Below are 19,097 nucleotides of genomic sequence, written 5' to 3' on the forward strand. Positions count from 1 at the left end.
AGGAATGATTTGCTACGGAGCAATATAAATGAGTGTGTGAGGGGAGTTTAAAGCTTCTTTCAGGGGTACAAAATGAATCAGAGCGGAACAGGGCCCAGGAGAAGAAGTGTGAAGCAGTGCAGAGCCGCGACGCTCGGGGAATGAAGTAAAAACACAGCATGCAGACGCACAGTGGTGTTGTCAATGGACATTGTACAGACTCGCCCCTTGCTGACAGTGCAGTCATAACACTTTGCACCAAACAACCTTTTAACCTTTTTGCCCGCCTGCCTGACTACAAAACCAGTCCAGGACACATTAGAGAGAAGGACACAGGAAGCAGAGGTGTGAAAGAGGACGAAAGTGCAAGGAGAAAATGACTAGTCCACTGCTCAAGCTGACATGTGTTTGATTCTGTACTAAGTGTTAAAGTCAGCATGCTAGGGCTGCAAGATAACAGGGAGACTTCCGATATGCGATAACATTAGTGAATTTTAAGTTGACGATATCACTTGCGATAAAAAAAAAAGTATTTTATGCAGAGACAGAAAAACATTATTTATTGATCACTGAAGCAAAACATTTTAAAACATTTTCTGGTAGTCTTTCTTATTTTATTTTTTTCCTCTCTCTCTTCTTATTTTAAATATATAGCCACAACTTTAAGAGGGGAACAAATGCATCTCCCACAGAAAGATAGATTTCAAAAGTGAAATTTGAGACATAGTCAATAAATGAGGGGGAAAGCACGCCCGAAAGCGAGAGGCAGTGAGGCGAAGAACAGACAGTCCAATGCAGAGAAAGAGACACAAAGGTTGAGGGGGAAGAAAAAGTCAAACAGATGTGAAGGGAAAAAGAATACTGAGAGACGGGAGAGAGTGAATCGAACAAAAAAGAACTGATGGAAGTCAGTCCTTGTGTTTTTCAAAGTTTAATAGCCTGTTCTCATCCCGTCACCATGACGACACAAAAAGGGTAGGGAGCGAGAGAGAGAGAGAGACACAGAGATAGTGGAAAAAAGGTTTTGAGAGAGAGAAGGGATAGGAAAAGTAAAGACAGAAAAAGGCAGAGCCGTAGAGATTGAGGGAGTGTGAAAGATGAAGAGTGTGAGACAATTTGGGAAACTGAGGGTTCTCCTGTGAGAGATACTGTTGAACTTGTGTAATTGTGTTTGAGACGGATAAGTTGAGAGGGATACAGGGATATCTTTGTGTCAACCCTGTTACCGTGGAATCAGTCTATCGACAGCGAGACAGGCTTATCTGTGTGTGTTTAGTGTGTGTGCGCGCTTGTGCGTGCGTGAGTAGATGGAATGAAGGGATTTAGTCCTCATATGTTACTAATCAACGGTTCATTCTCTGAAGCGCTGCCTCATCTTGAATATGTTCAGATGGTTTTTTATGTTTACATTTTACGTAGTTCTATTTGCAATCTATGGATTATTGTGATAAATGATGCGCTTTTGTCTGTCTTTGCAAACCTTTTTTTTTTTACACGGCAGTGTCTTGCTGCTTTTGACAGTAAAAAAATGCTTCTTCTGAATATTTGTGCATTTGGTTCTAGCTCTCATGCTGCACAGGGGTGCAAACCTGATCTATACAACCCCTGCTTGCTTCCACCAAAATGATTGTGTGTGTGTGTGTGTGTGTGTGTGTGTGTGTATGTTTCATGTAAAACTGATCCACATCCGATTAGCGACTCAAATTGCGCTCCGTCGTGTAATCCCTCAGAATAATCAAATTCAGTATGATCTTTTATCATTTTGATGTCGTCATTTTACCCTAATGATCAAGGCAAAAGCAGAATTGTCTTGTTTGGAAGCAGGACAGGAAGTGATTAGGGAAACTGTCCATTATCGGCGCTTCCTGCATTTAATGACCTTGTGTTAGCATTAGCAATCCCCCACCCAGGCCCACTGCTGCAGTTTCCTTGAGCAAGGCACTCTCTGATTCCGAATCGGAAAAAATGACTGCAAGTTAAGAGTCTTAAATATAAAACCGAATACTCCAGTGGGAGTTGTTCAGAAGCTGATCCCCTCCTCTCATCTCTGTGGAGCAGGACACTGTGAAGGATTTTCTTACAGAGATCAATATAGTAGATTATTATTTTCTTCTTTAACCCATTGATGACGGCTGCTGCGCGATGCCACATTGTATCTCCTGCCTGATGCTGCATCGCGCAGCATTGTTACTTTATCTAATTTTCATGGCGTGCGCAACATAGAATGCACGTCATTGGTTCAAATACACATGAGGTGGGTTTTGTTGATTTTTTAAGACCACGTGACCACCCAAAAAATGTGTGGTTTGCCGAAAATCACGCCAATCAAAAAATTTATAAATAAATAATAATAATAAAAATACTCCAGCTGTGTCGGCGATAGTGTATTACAGAACAGTTAGTGGCGTTCGGAGTGCAGAATCAAGGTCTACTATAGGCTTTCATCTCCGTGGTATACAGCCGTTTGGACCAGCTGATCGGCTCCCGACAGCAGGAGTCAGTCTGCGTTCCAGTTGTACTGGGAAGTCGGATTTATGGTGCCAGTGATAACTGAACTAAATAATAAAATAAAGCTATCTTCTCCTTCCTATATCCGTCTATCTTTATCCCTCCACTGCACACTCAGTCACTGCTATCCATGCTAAAAGGAAGCAGGATTATAACCTCCTTTAGCACATTATTTTTAAATATTTTATATTATTTATTCTTTTTTTTCTCCCCCATCTAATTTTGACGATTTTTAGAAAAATGTGTTGGTTTGTAAGCGCTAAGGGAGCATGTTTAAATAAAACCTGTGAACCTTAACTTTTAAATGTATTTTATTTCATGTTTCTATGTGCTACACAGGCTTAGATATTAAGGTTTTGGTAGACTTTACAATTCATACTATTTTTTCAGAAAACCCTCAGGCATTAAGGACATGCATCCTAGATTGCCATAGTCATCAATGGGTTAAAAGAGACTTGAGCTTGTGTCTACAGCCCTAGAAGTTGATAATGCACCAGTGTTACTTTGACCTTTTTTTGTATTTAAATAAACATTTTCTCAAGACCAACAATGTACATTAATAAACGATTATAAAGGAAATGTATAACTTAAAGGCTAGTTTCGAATAATAGGCCAACCTACAGCAATATGTAATACCCATAGTATCAGACCAAGAATACATTACATTCAAATACAGGGTGGTTATCTGATAATTCTGTTAATCGGAATAACCTCCTCCACCACATAGTTATGTGTAAATTAAGTATGAAGCATGCAAACATGGCGACTATTGGATTGAAACCTTGTCTCCATTGTACTCGGACACTGAAGTTTGTGGTGTGGGCAAATCCGCAGCAACCTCCTTTTTTTCCCCCTATGCAAAACCATATAAATAATCAGACCTTCCCTTGAAATAAAGGTTGAGATGGTGGTAATGCAGAGACATGCCACATGACGGTTAGAGTAATGTATTCCACTGGCCTGTATACTAGATCTCTTGGGCTAAGCTTTTACATCTTGTAATTTCTTACCTAGCACTACGGGTTGGATGTATCATGTATAGCAGTATCTGGATGGTACATCTCACTAATATTTAAACACATACAGAAAATACATCTAAGCTGCCAAAAGAATGGAAAACAGTAGGCAGTAGGACTAGTGAATGATAGAGCACCACTGTGCTTAAGAATATAAGAGAAACCTATGGGCCCCCTGGGCTTTTGGGGTTATACTGTTTGCCTTTGGTAGTCAATCGTTGAGGTATTTTACCAACCACTGCAGTTGTGTGTGTCTGTGTGTGTGTGTGTGTGTGTGTGTGTGTGTGTGTGTGTGTGTGTGTGTGTGTGTGTGTGTGTGTGTGTGTGTGTGTGTGTGTGTGTGTGTGTGTGTGTGTGTGTGTGTGTGTGTGTGTGTGTGTGTGTGTGTGTGTGTGTGTGTGTGTGTGTGTGTGTGTGTGTGTGTGTCATACAGACTGGACACTTCAGTGATTCTCTATTACTTAGTTATGAATGGCTCAGTGGAGGCTGTCCATCTCTCAGCTTGCCTGCCTCTTTCTACTTGAATTATTGACTTTTTTTTCTAACTGGCTTTATGTCTGTCTGACTTATCTCACTGTCCTCTGGTCTGCCATTTTGTCTGTAGCAAAGAGTGGAACTGTCTGGTAAAGAGCTTTGTTGGTTAAATTAGTTTTCCTGCTACGAGGAACTTTTAAATATTTCTTAAACGGTCTAATTTTTCCTCTGACGATCATAAATTACATGTAAGAGCATCAGTGCAAAGAGTGCTATTTTTATATAGTTTTTCTTAAACGTTCAGTAAGCGGAATGGTCAGTTTAGCTAACTTCCTGTCAGTGACTGCAGTTAGCAGTCCCCTCCCTCGTCCCCACGTCACCACATTAATGCACTGCGGTCTTCAAAAAGCGAGTTATCTAGCATCATCTCAGATAAGTAAGTGTGCTAAAACATGATAAAAACCACCAAACAGACAGTGGGAAGGATTTTTACCTGCTCTGCCATTGTAGGCGCATACACATTCACCCGTCTGTTGCTCTGCACGTGCACCGGCAGTGAGACGGGTGTCGGTTTGTAGCGTTCTCTCTTGTGATTGGATACTAATTTCGGGATCCCAGATAATTTTATTTGTTTATTACATGCAGAGCAGCTGACTGAGAGATCGGCTTTTTGAAACGTGCACACTATGTAAGTGATCACTGTATGAATAAAGAGCGATTTAACACTTATATTAACATAAATAAATCACTTAGTTCACCTTTAATGCCTTTGTCATGGGTACGCTCACCCAGGAACTACAGCTGGCGTAGTAAAAACAACTACCGCTTTTGTCCAAAGGGGGTGCAAGAATTAACACAAACTGGAAGTTCCTCGGAGCACCTTTTTAACATAGGAATTAGAAGGAAATTAGTGCTTGTATCATATGAAAAAATTCCCTCACACCAAGCGAGGCTTCGTGTAACAGACAAATTCATTTTGGAGTTAATGGCTTTTAATGTCATTGTAGTAAAGCAATAGCAAAAAGTCACATCAAAAAGGGAACTAGTCTGTGCATCTACATGTGTGATGTTCTTTCAGTTATTACATGTTCTTGTGAATGAATATGATCATGTGTATAACATACTTTCGTTGTGCTTGTTCTACCCAGGTGGGCGCCGCCGGTCTGAGCCTGATGAAGCGGAGCTTCTGAGGGTCAGCAGGCGATTGGTCGAGGACGCTGTCAATCGCGCCTTGCAACAATACAAACAGGAAACACTTCAAAACGGGGGCGGGCCTAATGCCACGTCAGGGCAGCTTCCCGGAAACGCCGAGGAAACTGCGGCAAAAACTGACACTACAGCTAACTCCACCACGGACAACAGGAAGTGACATCATCGGAATGAGGCACATAGACAAAAAAATAAACAGCCGCCCATAGAACATCCGCCAGGCGTGGCTACCCAGGAGACGGGGCAGTAAGCCCTGGGCACAAAGTCTGAACCAGCCAACCAGTCAGCCTGCTTACCACCTTACACAGCTAGCAAACAGCGACGGCCAGCAAGTCATGCTAGCGACCTGCCCAACTGACCTACACTGACTCAGTGCTAGTCAAATAGATAATGTAGCTTGCGTTTGGTGCGTGATGACTGTCCAAACAGGCCAGCTAGCTGAGCCTGTTAGCTAACTCACTAACTCTGGTGTCCTTCATCTAACAGTAAGGATATCATCCCTGGAGCCTTACTGGATGAAATGCAGGTGAAGCTGTCCTCTAAAAAACCCACATGCAAATGTAGGGTTCACTTTGCCATTTTGCAAACTGCCCTTTTTGAAGAGGAAGAATCATGTTTTGTAGGCAGTTTGGTTACCCATTACTTAAACTTGTACTGGATATCTTAAATTTCCCTGAGAAAAGAAGTTATGTTCCCTTCCTGTTATTGTTTCAGAGGAAGATTTTTGCACCGTTTTCTCTTGAAACATCAGCGCTGTCTTCATTGATCATCACTGTGATCGTCATTTGTGAAAGGAACTGGTTGGCTGACGTCTTCAAACTTAAGTGTGAAGTCCAGCATGTTGGACCGGGTCTGTGCAAGTTTCAGTTGTATTTTACTGGGTTCAAAGCACTTTCACTTCATTTTCAGGAAATGGATCGTCTTAAAACTTCCAGCATTTAATTTTGTTTTCCACATACAATGTGTATGACTGCATACCAAACTGTCTTTTTGTCTTTAAGTTGTTCAAAGAAAGTGATCTGTCTCCAGCAGTGCTTTAAGTATTATATATCACCGTTATATAAACCATGCGTGTCCCGTGGGGGCAACACTGAGACAATCGTCAATTTAAGTTAAATTCAGTTATAAGCTATGAACTCACATGAAAAAAGAAAAGAAAAGCCAAGTTATATCAAATTTTCCAAACCCAATGCTCTCTTGTTTTGGGTCCTCAAACACTAAGGGAGCATCCCGACTGGTATCATATAAATTGATCTGCACTAACTTTATGGCGGGTGAATTGGAGTTACTTATTTATTTATTGGGGATGTTAAACCTCAAATAACACTGCTAAAACCAGCTACAAGTCTCAATGAAAACTGTCTCATTTTCATATGATAGGCTGCTATTGCTATTGCACACAGGCTTTCATTTCATAACTCAGCTTCCTGCCTGATCATATAAGTTTTAATTCACATTCCTTTGTCTGTGAACTGAATCAGAGCGCACACATGATTTTATTTCTGTATGTCCCTTTAAATTCCATTTATAACATGCTTGGGGTCAGCTAAAAGCCCATCCAGCTCTCAATTGCAGTGTCTTCCATCCGTTTTGTTGTGTTGGTAAAACCTGGAAATGAAATTGGCCTTCCATGTTCTACATTTGAAACCAGCGCTCATTAAGAATACATTCAGACTCCCGTCATGGTGTCAATACGAAACTGAAGGAGATTTTTATTCTCAAACTTGCCTTTCTGGAGAATGAGGTTCTCCACCTACAGCTAGCTAAAGAGCTTTGATGAAAGCTACTGCTTTGCTCTCTTACTTTTAAATGTTTTATTTAATCCTTTTTAACTATCATTTGTAATAATGATTTGCTTGCTGTTGCAGCATAACATGACTTTACTGTCAAAATATGAAAAGATTTCCTTTTGAAAGGAGAAAAAGAGCAATCTGTTTGTGTTCAAAGGTAATACAAAAAAAATTGCAAAATGTATGAATTTCTTTTTTTGAAAGAGCACACAAATACAGTATATTAATTCCGTTAAAATGAATCAACTGCTCAGAGTGGCGTGAAGTCACTGAAACAAATCGGATGTTTCTTTTCTGTGGGTGACATTTATATTAGCTTGTGTGGTTGATAAAAGACTTGGATTCTTGAGGTAAATGTGAAAATATTCCACCATGATACACAATTCATGACATTTCTTTCTTAATAATAAGGTAAATCTATTTCCCATGGACGTTACAACAGAAAAACAGATGCCCTTTGCCGGCCCTGATTTTCTGCCACGTGGCATGACATTTGTTTCCTTCTGGAGCGAAACAGGAGTGAGCTAGAAAATGTGTTTTCATCCCTGTGAAACTCACTTAAGTCCTGTCACTGCGATGTCATTCGAACGTCAATAACTTTGGTGAATTCTGTCTTAAGGTGGACTTTGAACATATTTGTTTTGATCTTTTATTGTCACCGGATCCTTAATCTCCTAAAAAATCCCCCTTTAATACCCCAGTTGTCCTGTCTGCCCGAGTGTTTAGTCTTTCACCCGTCTCTGAGTGTTCGAGAGCGTGTTTGTGTTAATTCCCTCGTGACTGGGATATTTGATCAGTGGTTCCCCTGAGAAATTACTGTTGTGTCTATCAATCATGACAACAGGGAGCCGTGTGTGTGTTTGAGTGTGTGTGTGTCACTACAAATTTGTCTTTTATGTTTGTCTTTCCATTGGTGCGTGTGTTTGTCCGACTGCTTGGGTGTGTTGTTTGTACTATGTTGTATATATTGTTCTGACATATTTGAACAATAAAACAAGAAATGAAGTTCAAAACCAATGTCCTCGTCTTCTCTTGATTTCAGTCTGAGTATACATACATGTAAGTCCACAGTGGTTACAGAGTGTGTGTAGTAAACTTTTACAGTATATTTACACAAGAACAGGAATACATTCAAGTCTGCCTTATGTGGATGTAGAAGAATTACTTTCCTAAATGTCAAATCTATTTTGGGGAGAATAGTGGGTAGAAAATTAATTTATTCATTTACACAGTATTAAAAAGATATGTCCCAAAATATGGCTTCAACACTCATACCCCGTTCTTGTGTATGTGTGTGTGTGCTTGTAAATCCAGCTTTGTGGGGACCAATACGTTTTTTTTTTGTATTAATGAGGGAGGACATTTTAGGAATTTGAGGACGTATTGGCTTATCACTTGGATGCAGCCTTTCAAAGGGCTGTTTGAAAGTTCTGCTTTTTTAGGTTAGGATTGGTATGTTTATTTTGTGAGGGTCAACAATGTCAATGTGGGTCCCCAGAGAGATAGAAGTACAAACGTGCGTGTGTGTGTGTGTGTGTGTGTGTGTGTGTGTGTGTGTGTGCGCACTGCATGTCCTTTAAAAAAAGATGTGAAGTACTTGCCTTGGGGTAATTGGCTTCTCATGAATTCTAAAACAAGGCCAATGTCATATGAAGCTCCCTCCACAGGACACATCATTGTTCAGAGGAGGTGAGTTAATAATCCTGGACTTGTAGCTTGTCATCTGCTGGCGATACCATGACGCCTTATGGCCAGCAGGAGGCAGGTGGGTGGACACTGAGTGATGACTAATTGTCTTGTCTTTTTTTGTCTCCATGCCCTGTTTCACTAGCCTGGAAATCCAGACCCTGATATCTTGGAACGATAGAGGGTCTGACCACGATCAATAGTAATTTCCAACTAAAGGGGCGGCTCCTACTCGTGCATTTCAAATGCCACTGCACGCAGTTGGATAGCACTACAACCAATCAGAGCGATGCACAAGGTGACGTAAGCCCCTTTCGTTTAGCGAATAGCTGTTAAACTGTTAAATTAAACGTTTGCCGTTGTCGGTCGGCAAAACAGAACATTCCACTTACTTGCTAATGAAAGATTTGAGTGCCGTCTTCCAAATCGTTAAGGGTCGAGGCCAAAGCAGTCTCAAACTCACACAACATATCCGCAGCCATCTTTGATGTTTACTATCACGGCTTTGACGTCGCATGCACGTCACTGTCGTCATCCGGTTACGTCCTCCCCAGAGTACCATATAAAGGGCTCTGGCGCGCCCATATTAGATAGAACCAATTGAAACCATAGCCAGATTTCTGGTTTTCTTGATAAAGCTTCAACGGAGCGTGTCCAGACCAACACGCGCAGCAAATTTAATTTGCCAGCGCCTAGTGGCAGGTCTGGGAATGTCAGGCTACTGTTTCACATCTTAAAAATCAAAACAATAAGACATACGACAAATTATGGACAGGAATTATGACATTTGTTTCAGGCAAGCAGCATAACGGCGGACAATTTCCTTTGACATTCAGCGTGACAAAATACATTTGACAGATGAGCTTCCTCTTCTGCTGACCTTTAGGTGGTTTATAGCAGGAGCAATTAAGGCCGCCTCATACCTGTTGCACAAGCGATAGCCACTGAGTCGATGGTTTTATGGTAAGTAAACACACATCAATTCATTGAGCTTTCTCTCGCAACATAGATCACCTTTGAACACATCTATATTTTAAAGTCATTCTGAACTGCATGTGTAAAAAAAGGAAAAGGGTGTCTCCCTGAGGGTGTTAACATTGTGATTGCCCGCAAGCTATTTGATTTCACAGCTTCCCCATTAATAGCAATCTGTTGAAGAGTGAAGGGTATGCAGTCATGCTGCACAGCTGAGATTGTGGGATTTTATTAGGATTTACATATTGCCAACTGTGAGTACACCTGCTCTGCTGCCTTCAGTGGGCAGATAATAGGTCAGACGTCAGATTTCATAAGAGACTGCACTCCAAGTGGGAGATCATAGTTCTTAATCATCACCATGTGACATCAGTTCATACCTTTGGCCAAGAAACAGGATTTTGAGCTTGCCAATATCAGACTAATAAACATGTTTTCACGGCGGATAAATAAATGTGTATCTTTCAATTTGATATATATTTTTTTTTTACTTTTGGAATTCCTTTGCTCGTCTGACAATTTCAAGATTGACACTGCAACCCCTGCTGAATGCAATCTCCTGCTGCACCAGATATCAATTAGAACGTCTGATGTGAGTTAGCCCTCCATACCTGCTGTGCCTCATCATCAATGGAAGTCATTAACGTGACGTGACAGGGCCACAACATGCTTCTTATTAAGAGAGAAAAGGGTGAATTCAAATACTGAAATATCTATTTAATGGTATGGTTCACAGGCAGAGAGCGCCAGCATGATAAAAAAAACTGGTCCGTTTATTAGTATTCAGACCATGAAAAACAGCTGAAGACTGTGGACTGTTGCTCCAGAGGGAGCTTTTTAAAGTCTGAAAACCTAACCTTCATGATGTCAACACTGTTACCTCAATTTAACCAAGCAGGACGAATTGCATGGTGGGAAGTGTAGTATCCATGGTGTGGCCTGGGGTGTCCTTTAAGTTGCACACACACTTGTTTCTGTTGGCTAATTGTATTGCATCAGTGTTAAAGTGTTAAAGTTAAAAAAATTTGTGGAGACTAACAATTAAAAACAACCAATGAGAAGCAAGGCAAGGCTAGTTTATTTATATAGCACAATTCAGACACAAGGACATTCAAAGTGCTTTACAGGGGCAAGATTAAAATACATAATACACATTAGAAAAGCCAATAAATTGAAATAGAACATTTAAATTAAATAGAAATTACAGGTTAAAATGGAAACAGAAAAGTCTTCAGATACACAGTGGACTGTGAGATATGATTATATTGTGGCAAGATTCCGAATTTTAGACCAATTAATGAGATTATTTGTATTATTCTTTTGGCATTTTCATACTGGAAAAATAAGTGCAAGAAAATAGCAAACCTTGGCCAGGGTCCATATACAACAGTGAGCCTCTGATGTGTGTGTGTGTGTGTGTGTGTGTGTGTGTGTGTGTGTGTGTGTGTGTGTGTGTGTGTGTGTGTGTGTGTGTGTGTGTGTGTGTGTGTGTGTGTGTGTGTGTGTGTGTGTGTGTGCAGTGCATGCGCTCTTTTATACCCAGAGGGTTGTTTTCCGATCACGCTGGGAAAGAATATCCTCTTTTTGTTTCCCCCTTTTTACCCTCTTTTCTCTTTCTATTTTAGTCTAAGCTCATGGCACCATCTAGGTTACTGATAAACATGTATTTGTGTGTGTGTGTGTGTGTGTGTGTGTGTGTGTGTGTGTGTGTGTGTGTGTGTGTGTGTGTGTGTGTGTGTGTGTGTGTGTGTGTGTGTGTGTGTGTGTGTGTGTGTGTGTGTGTGTGTGTGTGTGTGTGTGTGTGTGTGTGTGTGTGTGGCCTGCTACTTATATCCTCATGGATCTCACTTTATTTCCTTATATAAATCAGCACAACACACACACCCGCGCTGTAATCATAATACAAATTAAAAAATAGAAACATCTCACCAAGGCTGTGGGCTGAAAGCTGGCAATTATCACAATACTAATTTGAAGTATTTAAAGGGCAGGCAGAGGGAGGGGGCAGCAGAAGGAGAGCAGTTCGTTGTGGGGAAGAGCTTCAAGCTGCAATCAGACACTCACATGACTGGAATATGAACAAGCTAACCCTACCCACGCCCTGCTTTGCTCACCCACATACAGATAACCAGAATCTATTAGGAAGCGAATTACAAATCAAAGCGCTCTCTCTCTCTCTCTCTCTCTCTCTCTCTCTCTCTCTCTCTCTCTCTCTCTCTCTCTCTCTCTCTCTCTCTCTCTCTCTCTCTCTCTCTCTCTCTCTCTCTCTCTCTCTCTCTCTCTCTCTCTCTCTCTCTCTCTCTCTCTCTCTCTCTCTCTCTCTCTCTCTCTCTCTCTCTCTCTCTCTCAGCTGGAACCCTCATTAATTTCAGCCGAATGTGTATTTTAGCTCTTCAGATATGACACAATAATTAGAAACTGAGTGATACTGGAAATTGTGCGCAGTAGCCTACTTGCTAAGTGAGTGATACTGGAAATTGTGCGCAGTAGCCTACTTGCTAATTTATTTAAGTTAGTTGTTGGGTTTGTAGATCAATCAACCAACTAGCACTCCTAATTTAATTAGCATGCATTTCTGTATCTCAGTTGTTCAATGTGAAATGTAAAAACAACAACAGAATGGAGTGCTACTTGAGGTAAGGGAAATTGTGTTGCCTCCAGACAAAGCCACGCAAGCTGTTTACAGCCAATGATAACCAGCTCCTAGAGACAAGGTGTGAAATAATGATTAGTTGTCCAACAGTTACCTCACAGGCTTCACGGAATTGTCAACAATGGACAGTCAAAATGTCATAACACATTCCTAATGACCTAAAAACCACTTAGGGGAGAACGGGGAATCTGAGGCATCGGGTAATGTGAGCCACCCCCTGTATCTAGGCAACGGAAAACATTTGTGGTCATGTGAGATATATATTTTCAAGCCCCTCTCATTTCCCCATGGCCCTGAAAGAGAGGACCTCATGGTGCTGTGGTAAGCATGTTTTTTTCACCAAAATAGGTATTTTGCATGTAAAAGTAAATTTTCTTGCTGTCAACTTAATCAACTGTTGTGCCAAAGCAAATGTATTCATGTAGAAAAACTTCTATCATACGTGTTGATGAACTACCAACATATAAAAACCATGTGATGATATTAGTTAAAGATTAGCCTGAAATGCTAGAGAGGTAGTTTTTTCTCAAATTGTGGTGGTGGGGGAAAGTGAGCCAAATGCTGTGGGGGAAAGTGAGTCAAGTTAAGTTTAGTCTTAAACATATTTTAATGTAATATTACATAACATATGTTTTATTTTAATGTCATACACATTGTAGAAAAGCCATCATGCCAAGGAAATACACCAGGAAGACGACCTGGGGCAACCACACGGAAAGAGCACCTTCTCATCTTTCCCTGTAACCTTCAGGGCTGGAATGTAGAGTAGGCCTAGTTGTAGAGTATGACAGGCTGTTATAATCCAGTTGGGTCTTCTCCTGTGTTCTGAGTCCCAGGCTGTTCTTGCTGGTTCTGATTTTCCTATGCTTTGACCCCCAGACACTAGCTGGCTCTAAGGGTCTTGTGTTCTGACCCCCAGACTGTGTTCTAATCTAACTGGTTCTATATTTCATTTGAATCTTATTAAAACCTTTTGAATTATAATATGTTGTATTTGATTTTGTTCAGAGTTACTTTCAAGTGTTTAGAAAATGTGCTTTGCTTAATTGACCAAACCCCATCATTCTTTTACTAGTCCGACATTAGTTCTGGAATGTGTGGCTAGCTTTCAGGATTCTAACTGTTACAATATGTGTTGTTATGGTAGTTTCAGAGTGGAAAAAGTAAGTGATTGATTTTTCTGGTCTGTCTCAGTTTACCCCACAGCTGGGGTAAAGTGAGCCACATGACAACTTTTTTTAAAACAATCATATTTTCACTGCCCTTTGTCTTGAAAAAAATCTGCTAATGCCCATTTCTAGGAAACACCCTGAATTAAAGCTCCCATATTATACACTTTTCGGTTCTATTATACACCATATTATATGGTCTTAGTGGTCCCTAATATGTTTTTCTTTAATTGTTTGCTGAAAAAAACTTTCAGATAATTTATTGTACTATGCTGATGTTCAGCTAATCTCACAATGGCCTATTTTTTAAAAAAGAGCTGCAGCTCCCCTCGTAAATATACAATCTTTGAGCTCCCCCCGCCCCCTGTCCGGAAGCGAAGCCAGATACGCCTCGCCCTCTGTCTGTCAGGGCCGTGGACCAATAAGAAATAGGGGTGTGGGCTGCACAGTGGAAGCTTCTGGCTTTCCAGTTTTTGAGGTCAGAAACGAGGAGAATTCTGACTGGAGTATATTGGGGGGGGAGGGGTGGGGGTTTCATAAAGGGGGAGAGTGAGAAAAGGAGAGATTGTAATTTTTTTTTATATTTTGGCAGTCTCTAGGCACACCGTGGACCCATGGATATGTAAGAACACATTTAAAAAGTGCATTTAGCATAATATGTGACCTTTAATGGGAAATGTGTAAATTTGAGTGATAAATAATTTTAGCTCGCTTAAGTTAAGTTAAGTTAAGTTAAGTTAAGTTATCTTTATTGTCAGTTGTACACGAGGCACATTGAAATTCGTCTTTTCGCATCTCCCCTCTCAAGTTACCACACTTCGGAGGGGGTCAGAGCGCATAGCAAGAGAGCAAAATGTAAAAAGTGGCTCAGTTTACCCCGTTCTCCCCCACTGTTAATGTGTTGTGTGATAAACACCTGCTGTCATTTGGGTTCTGAATCTGATACACAAGATTATGCATGGTTAGTCATTTCAGCCTTTAAGTAGGCTAATGTGGAAAAAAACACAAAATGGTCCTCCAACCATATTTGTATTAACTGAGTCCCCTGACCCTGCTTGATTGACTCTGTCTGTCTGTTCTAGTCACAGGGAGAAGCAGTTCGATCAGGCTTGGGAGAACATGTTGTTCAACAAATTAATTGAAGTGACACCGCTGTCTTGTTTTCTTTCAGTGCAGCCTTGTAATCAGCCATGTATTGGTGAACAACACGTTATACAGAACGGCTGTCCATTATGCAAACACAAAACACTTCAAGCTTTAGTGGGTGAGGTGTGCCATGTTTATTGACGAGCAGCGCTCACTTCAATGAATTGAATTTCCATCCATCAGTGGGAAAAGGCTGTTTTTTGAAGCAGGTTTGCGTGAATAGAGGAGCGGGCAGGATGACCAGGGTCAGGCATTCGTCTTTTCGTCTGAGCTGTTGTGTTAAACTGTTACAGAGAATGTGAGGATGCTCTCTCTGATGGCTTTAAAACATTGGAAGAGGAGGTTTTGACTGCAATTGTTTTTGTTCTGCTTTTTAAATGGATATTTAATTGTCCATTTCTTGGAATTGTTTTTTTTTGGTGCCAAGAAATGTGTGTTGGTTATTTGATTTCCGAGGAGGAAATACATATGGAGGTTTGTGTTTTGTATACATGCACATGATGCTAGTTTAGACACAGTTTCATACAGTATATTGTTTCTCCTACTCAGTAGGATATCAGTAGGATCCATATTACATTCTGTGAGATTGCATTGATTATCTTCCCTAACACCTTTAATAAAAAGTCCTTATAACTGTGTCAAACTGAACAACTGAAAATAACCGTTCAAGTTGTTTGCATTTTGGGAATTGCCTCTATGTGCAGTCAGTGTTTTGCGACAGGCAGGGTCTGACAGACTCCAAAAACAATGTTTGCATGAATTATCATTTCCCGAAGAAAAATGCATACAAGCATATTTCAAGAGTTCGATATCGTTGAGTGCCTTGGTGGCTGCGGGGTAAAGACCAACATTCCCTGTCCCTCTCTGTCCACTCATTTCCTGTCATCTTTCTCCTGTCACTGTTAAACAAAGGCATAACAGATGCCCCCCAAAACTGAATTCATTACCCTATCTGATAACATTGTTGACTATTATTAAAACGCTGGTTCCAATAACATGGTTAGGATGGCTTCATTGGAAATAAATAAATATGGGACCTGTTTTAATAAACAGTCTTGTTGCTGTAATCACCAGTAACAGGCATCCCAGAATCAACCAGGACTGATTATCAAAGTAGAAAAATTAGCAACTTGACTTCTTTTTTCTTTTCTTTTTTATATATTAAAGTGCCTTTTAGAGCTGATTAAAATCGATCTTAACTTGGCACAATTGATAACATTGGATAATTGGAATAAAGAGTGAATGTAAACACTGTGAGCAAAGCTAGACTCCATGTGGTGTCTCCATAAGGAGCATATTAAAAGAACATTATTAAGGTTTTGTTGTCAGCTACAAAGTCACAATTATGACATAAACAAACCTAATAAATAAACCATAAGTCTTGAGTGTTTGAGTTTCCTACAAGCGCTGAATCCACCAAGATAAAGTTTCGATTGCAGCTACATCAACAATTCCTGATAATAAAAGCTTTGCAGGGTCATTTTTCAAGACTCCTGAGCTATAGGCCTGCATGTTTTGCAAAAATGGTAATGGAAAGTATAAGTGCTTTATAATAAGTGATGGAAGAAATGTAAAGCTATATACTTGTGTGTGTTATGAGCCATAAAAGTGGCACTTTTGATTGTGGTGTTAGTTCATGTGTTTGCTTCAGGGTTGTTGTTGCTTTATGTCATCAGAAACAGGAAGATGGTGACATACAAAGAGGAAGCAGAGGATTTATTGATGGATCACTTTGGCGTCAAAGATTGTGTATATGACATGCAGCATTATCCTTTGTCCCTCCAGCATCAAAATAAGATTCACGTTGGCTTCATGTGAACAACTGCTGCAATTTAGACTGCTGGGAAATGACACCAGATGATTGCTCTGTGACCAACGTGTGTGAGTGTGTGTGTGTGTGTGTGTGTGTGTGTGTGTGTGTGTGTGTGTGTGTGTGTGTGTGTGTGTGTGTGTGTGTGTGTGTGTGAATATGTTGTGTGATTGGCATTGATCGGGCTTGTCCTTGAGTGACTGGGTGTGATACATGGGTGTCATACATGTGCAGAAACACCACGTTAGAACACATACTGAAAGCAAGAAAATCTGTGCTGGCGGCCAGGCAGTATACAGTAAGAAAAATTATTGTGAATGAATATTTTTCGATGTTGTTTGGCTTCAGTTTTAATTGACCTTACCCAGGCATGCACAATTGGATAGTTAATTACAATTTGTTACTCGGAAAAAGACAATGCGACCAGAATTTATACATTTACGGAGGCTGCTGGGAGATTTTTGCCCCTATTAGCGAGATACACACACAAACACACACTTACACACACACATAAGAACCACCAAATATCAGCTGCTTTCTAGCAGTTGGCACTCCAGAAGGAACGTCCAAGCCACAAATAGAGGTCAACCGAAAATAAGTGTTTACCATATTTCAGGCTGTTTACTCTCTCTCTCACACAAACACATACACACACACACACAAACAGGAGGAGGATGTTTATTTACCTCTCACTTAATCACCAGTGATGAAGGTGAAGATGTTGTCAACGCCCTTCAACTTCACATTATGGAACACCATCTGGCAACATGTTTGCTGATAAGCAGGTGGGACTCCTTCAAAGTGAATTTAAAATGCTTTACAGTCACAGAAATCAGTCCCCGACACTAACGTGAGTGAGCCACGACTGAGCAATGAATTAAAATAAAGGTCACATATTATGCTAAATGCACTTTTTAAATGTGTTCTAACATATCCATGGGTCCACGGTGTGCCTAGAGACTGCCAAAATATTTAAAAAAATAACACTCTCCTTTTCTCACTCTCCCCCTTTCTGAAACCACCACCCCTCCCCCACCCAATATACTCCAGTCAGAATTCTCCCCTTTTCTGACCTCACAAACTGGAAAGCCAGAAGCTTCGACTGTGCAGCCCACACCCCTATTTCTTATTGGTCCACGGCCCTGACAGACAGAGGGCGAGGCGTATCTGGCTTCGCTTCCGGACAGGGGGCGGGGGGAGCTCAAAGATTGTATATTTACGAGGGGAGCTGCAGCTCTTTTTTAAAAAATAGGCCATTGTGAGATTAGCTGAACATCAGCATAGTACAATAAATTATCTGAAAGTTTTTTTCAGCAAACAATTAAAGAAAAACGTATTAGGGACCACTAAGACCATATAATATGGTGTATAATAGAACCGAAAAGTGTATAATATGGGAGCTTTAAAATAAAAACACTTTTAATCAATTTTTTAATTTAATTTTGTATTTATGTTTTTGATTAAGGTGCGGGTTATTGCGTCAATCTAGCAAAAAAAATACATTCCTGTTTGTTGCAAGGTCTATTTATGCTTCGGATTGGTAATTGGGTACATTAAATTAAAAATGCTCAAGGGGCAGTTTTTTTTTTCTATCAGCGGCATCAGTCTGCTGATAGCTGCACCAAGTTATTTCTTTGAAGGTTTGGAATGAGCCGGAGACATACTGCATCAGGAATCAGCAATCTGCAAAGAGCAGGTGAGTTTAGACTGGAGTACAGCTGCATTTGCATGGCAATTATGGATTTCTGTCACTGCTTTGCATACTTAGTGGTTTCAGGTTCAAAAACAGTGAGTGGCATGTGTAATATCACTTTCAAACCTTACAAAGTGTTTTTCTTTAGCATCAAGTGAAACATTAAAGGCCTTCAGCTTCTTCCTATAAGACGGCCCTACTCAAACACTATTACTTATCCTTCCAAAGTTGCCAGTACATGAATTCTGTATTTTGATGGTTTTTAATGGTCTGACTATGTTTAGAGCTTTGTCTCACTGGTTTGAGGTGGGACGGACTCAAGGGTGATGTTGTAAATGCATTTATTATTCTCTAATCCTCTTGATAAGGTGTCCAGATAGTTATGTCATTTGAGTGGAAATACTAAAACAACCGAATGCTGCTGTCTTTGTCCTTTCGGTCTCTGTCCTCCACACTAAATCTAATTACTGTGATGATTCAGTCGGTGAGCGCTTTTTCTTCTGTGCCATCATTATACTCCATACTGCAGGATTCTCCAAGCCTACACACACACACACACGCACGCACGCTTTCTGCTCTGGAACAGGTGTGCAGTTTCCATCGTTTGCAGGAATGACACTGATCAACACCGACCACCGAGGACAACAACAACTTAATGCTCTCATCACCTCTCTTCTCAACCGTTTCTCCTTTATCACCTCTCCTCACAGACACACATAGACACATGATGCAGAGGTGTCAGACACATCAGACAAATGTCTGGACCCCCCCACCACACACACACAGTTACCAAGGCAACCCAAGATGGTGAAATGGAGCGCTCGGTGTCTGTGTGTTTAGCTCAGAGCTTCCTATTTAGCAATAATTGAATGTGAATGAAAGACAGAAGGAAAATGCTTGAGGGTGCATTATTTTCTGTGACTGCACTGCGGCAATTACAAGGTGTACAATACAGCTTTTGTGTATGGCTTTTTGTGGGCCTTTGAAGG

At 40.6% G+C, this 19,097-nt stretch overlaps 1 protein-coding gene across 1 annotated transcript in view; it reads left to right on the top strand.

Annotated features, from left to right (window-relative positions):
• The window catches only part of akap7 (A-kinase anchoring protein 7), a gene marked incomplete at its 5' end in the record, with an annotated part of 37,809 nt that extends 29,909 nt beyond the window's left edge, over positions 1–7,900 (top strand). The window contains one exon of the mRNA XM_080047476.1: positions 5,126–7,900. Within this exon, the coding sequence (XP_079903602.1) occupies positions 5,126–5,346 (221 nt within the window). The 3' untranslated portion in view covers positions 5,347–7,900. The remainder of the gene's footprint in view (positions 1–5,125) is intronic.
• Between the last annotated feature and the right edge of the window lie 11,197 nt (positions 7,901–19,097).

This window comes from Ammodytes marinus, assembly GCF_949987685.1.
Source record: "Ammodytes marinus genome assembly, chromosome: 19".
NCBI classification, from domain to species: Eukaryota; Metazoa; Chordata; class Actinopteri; order Uranoscopiformes; family Ammodytidae; genus Ammodytes; species Ammodytes marinus.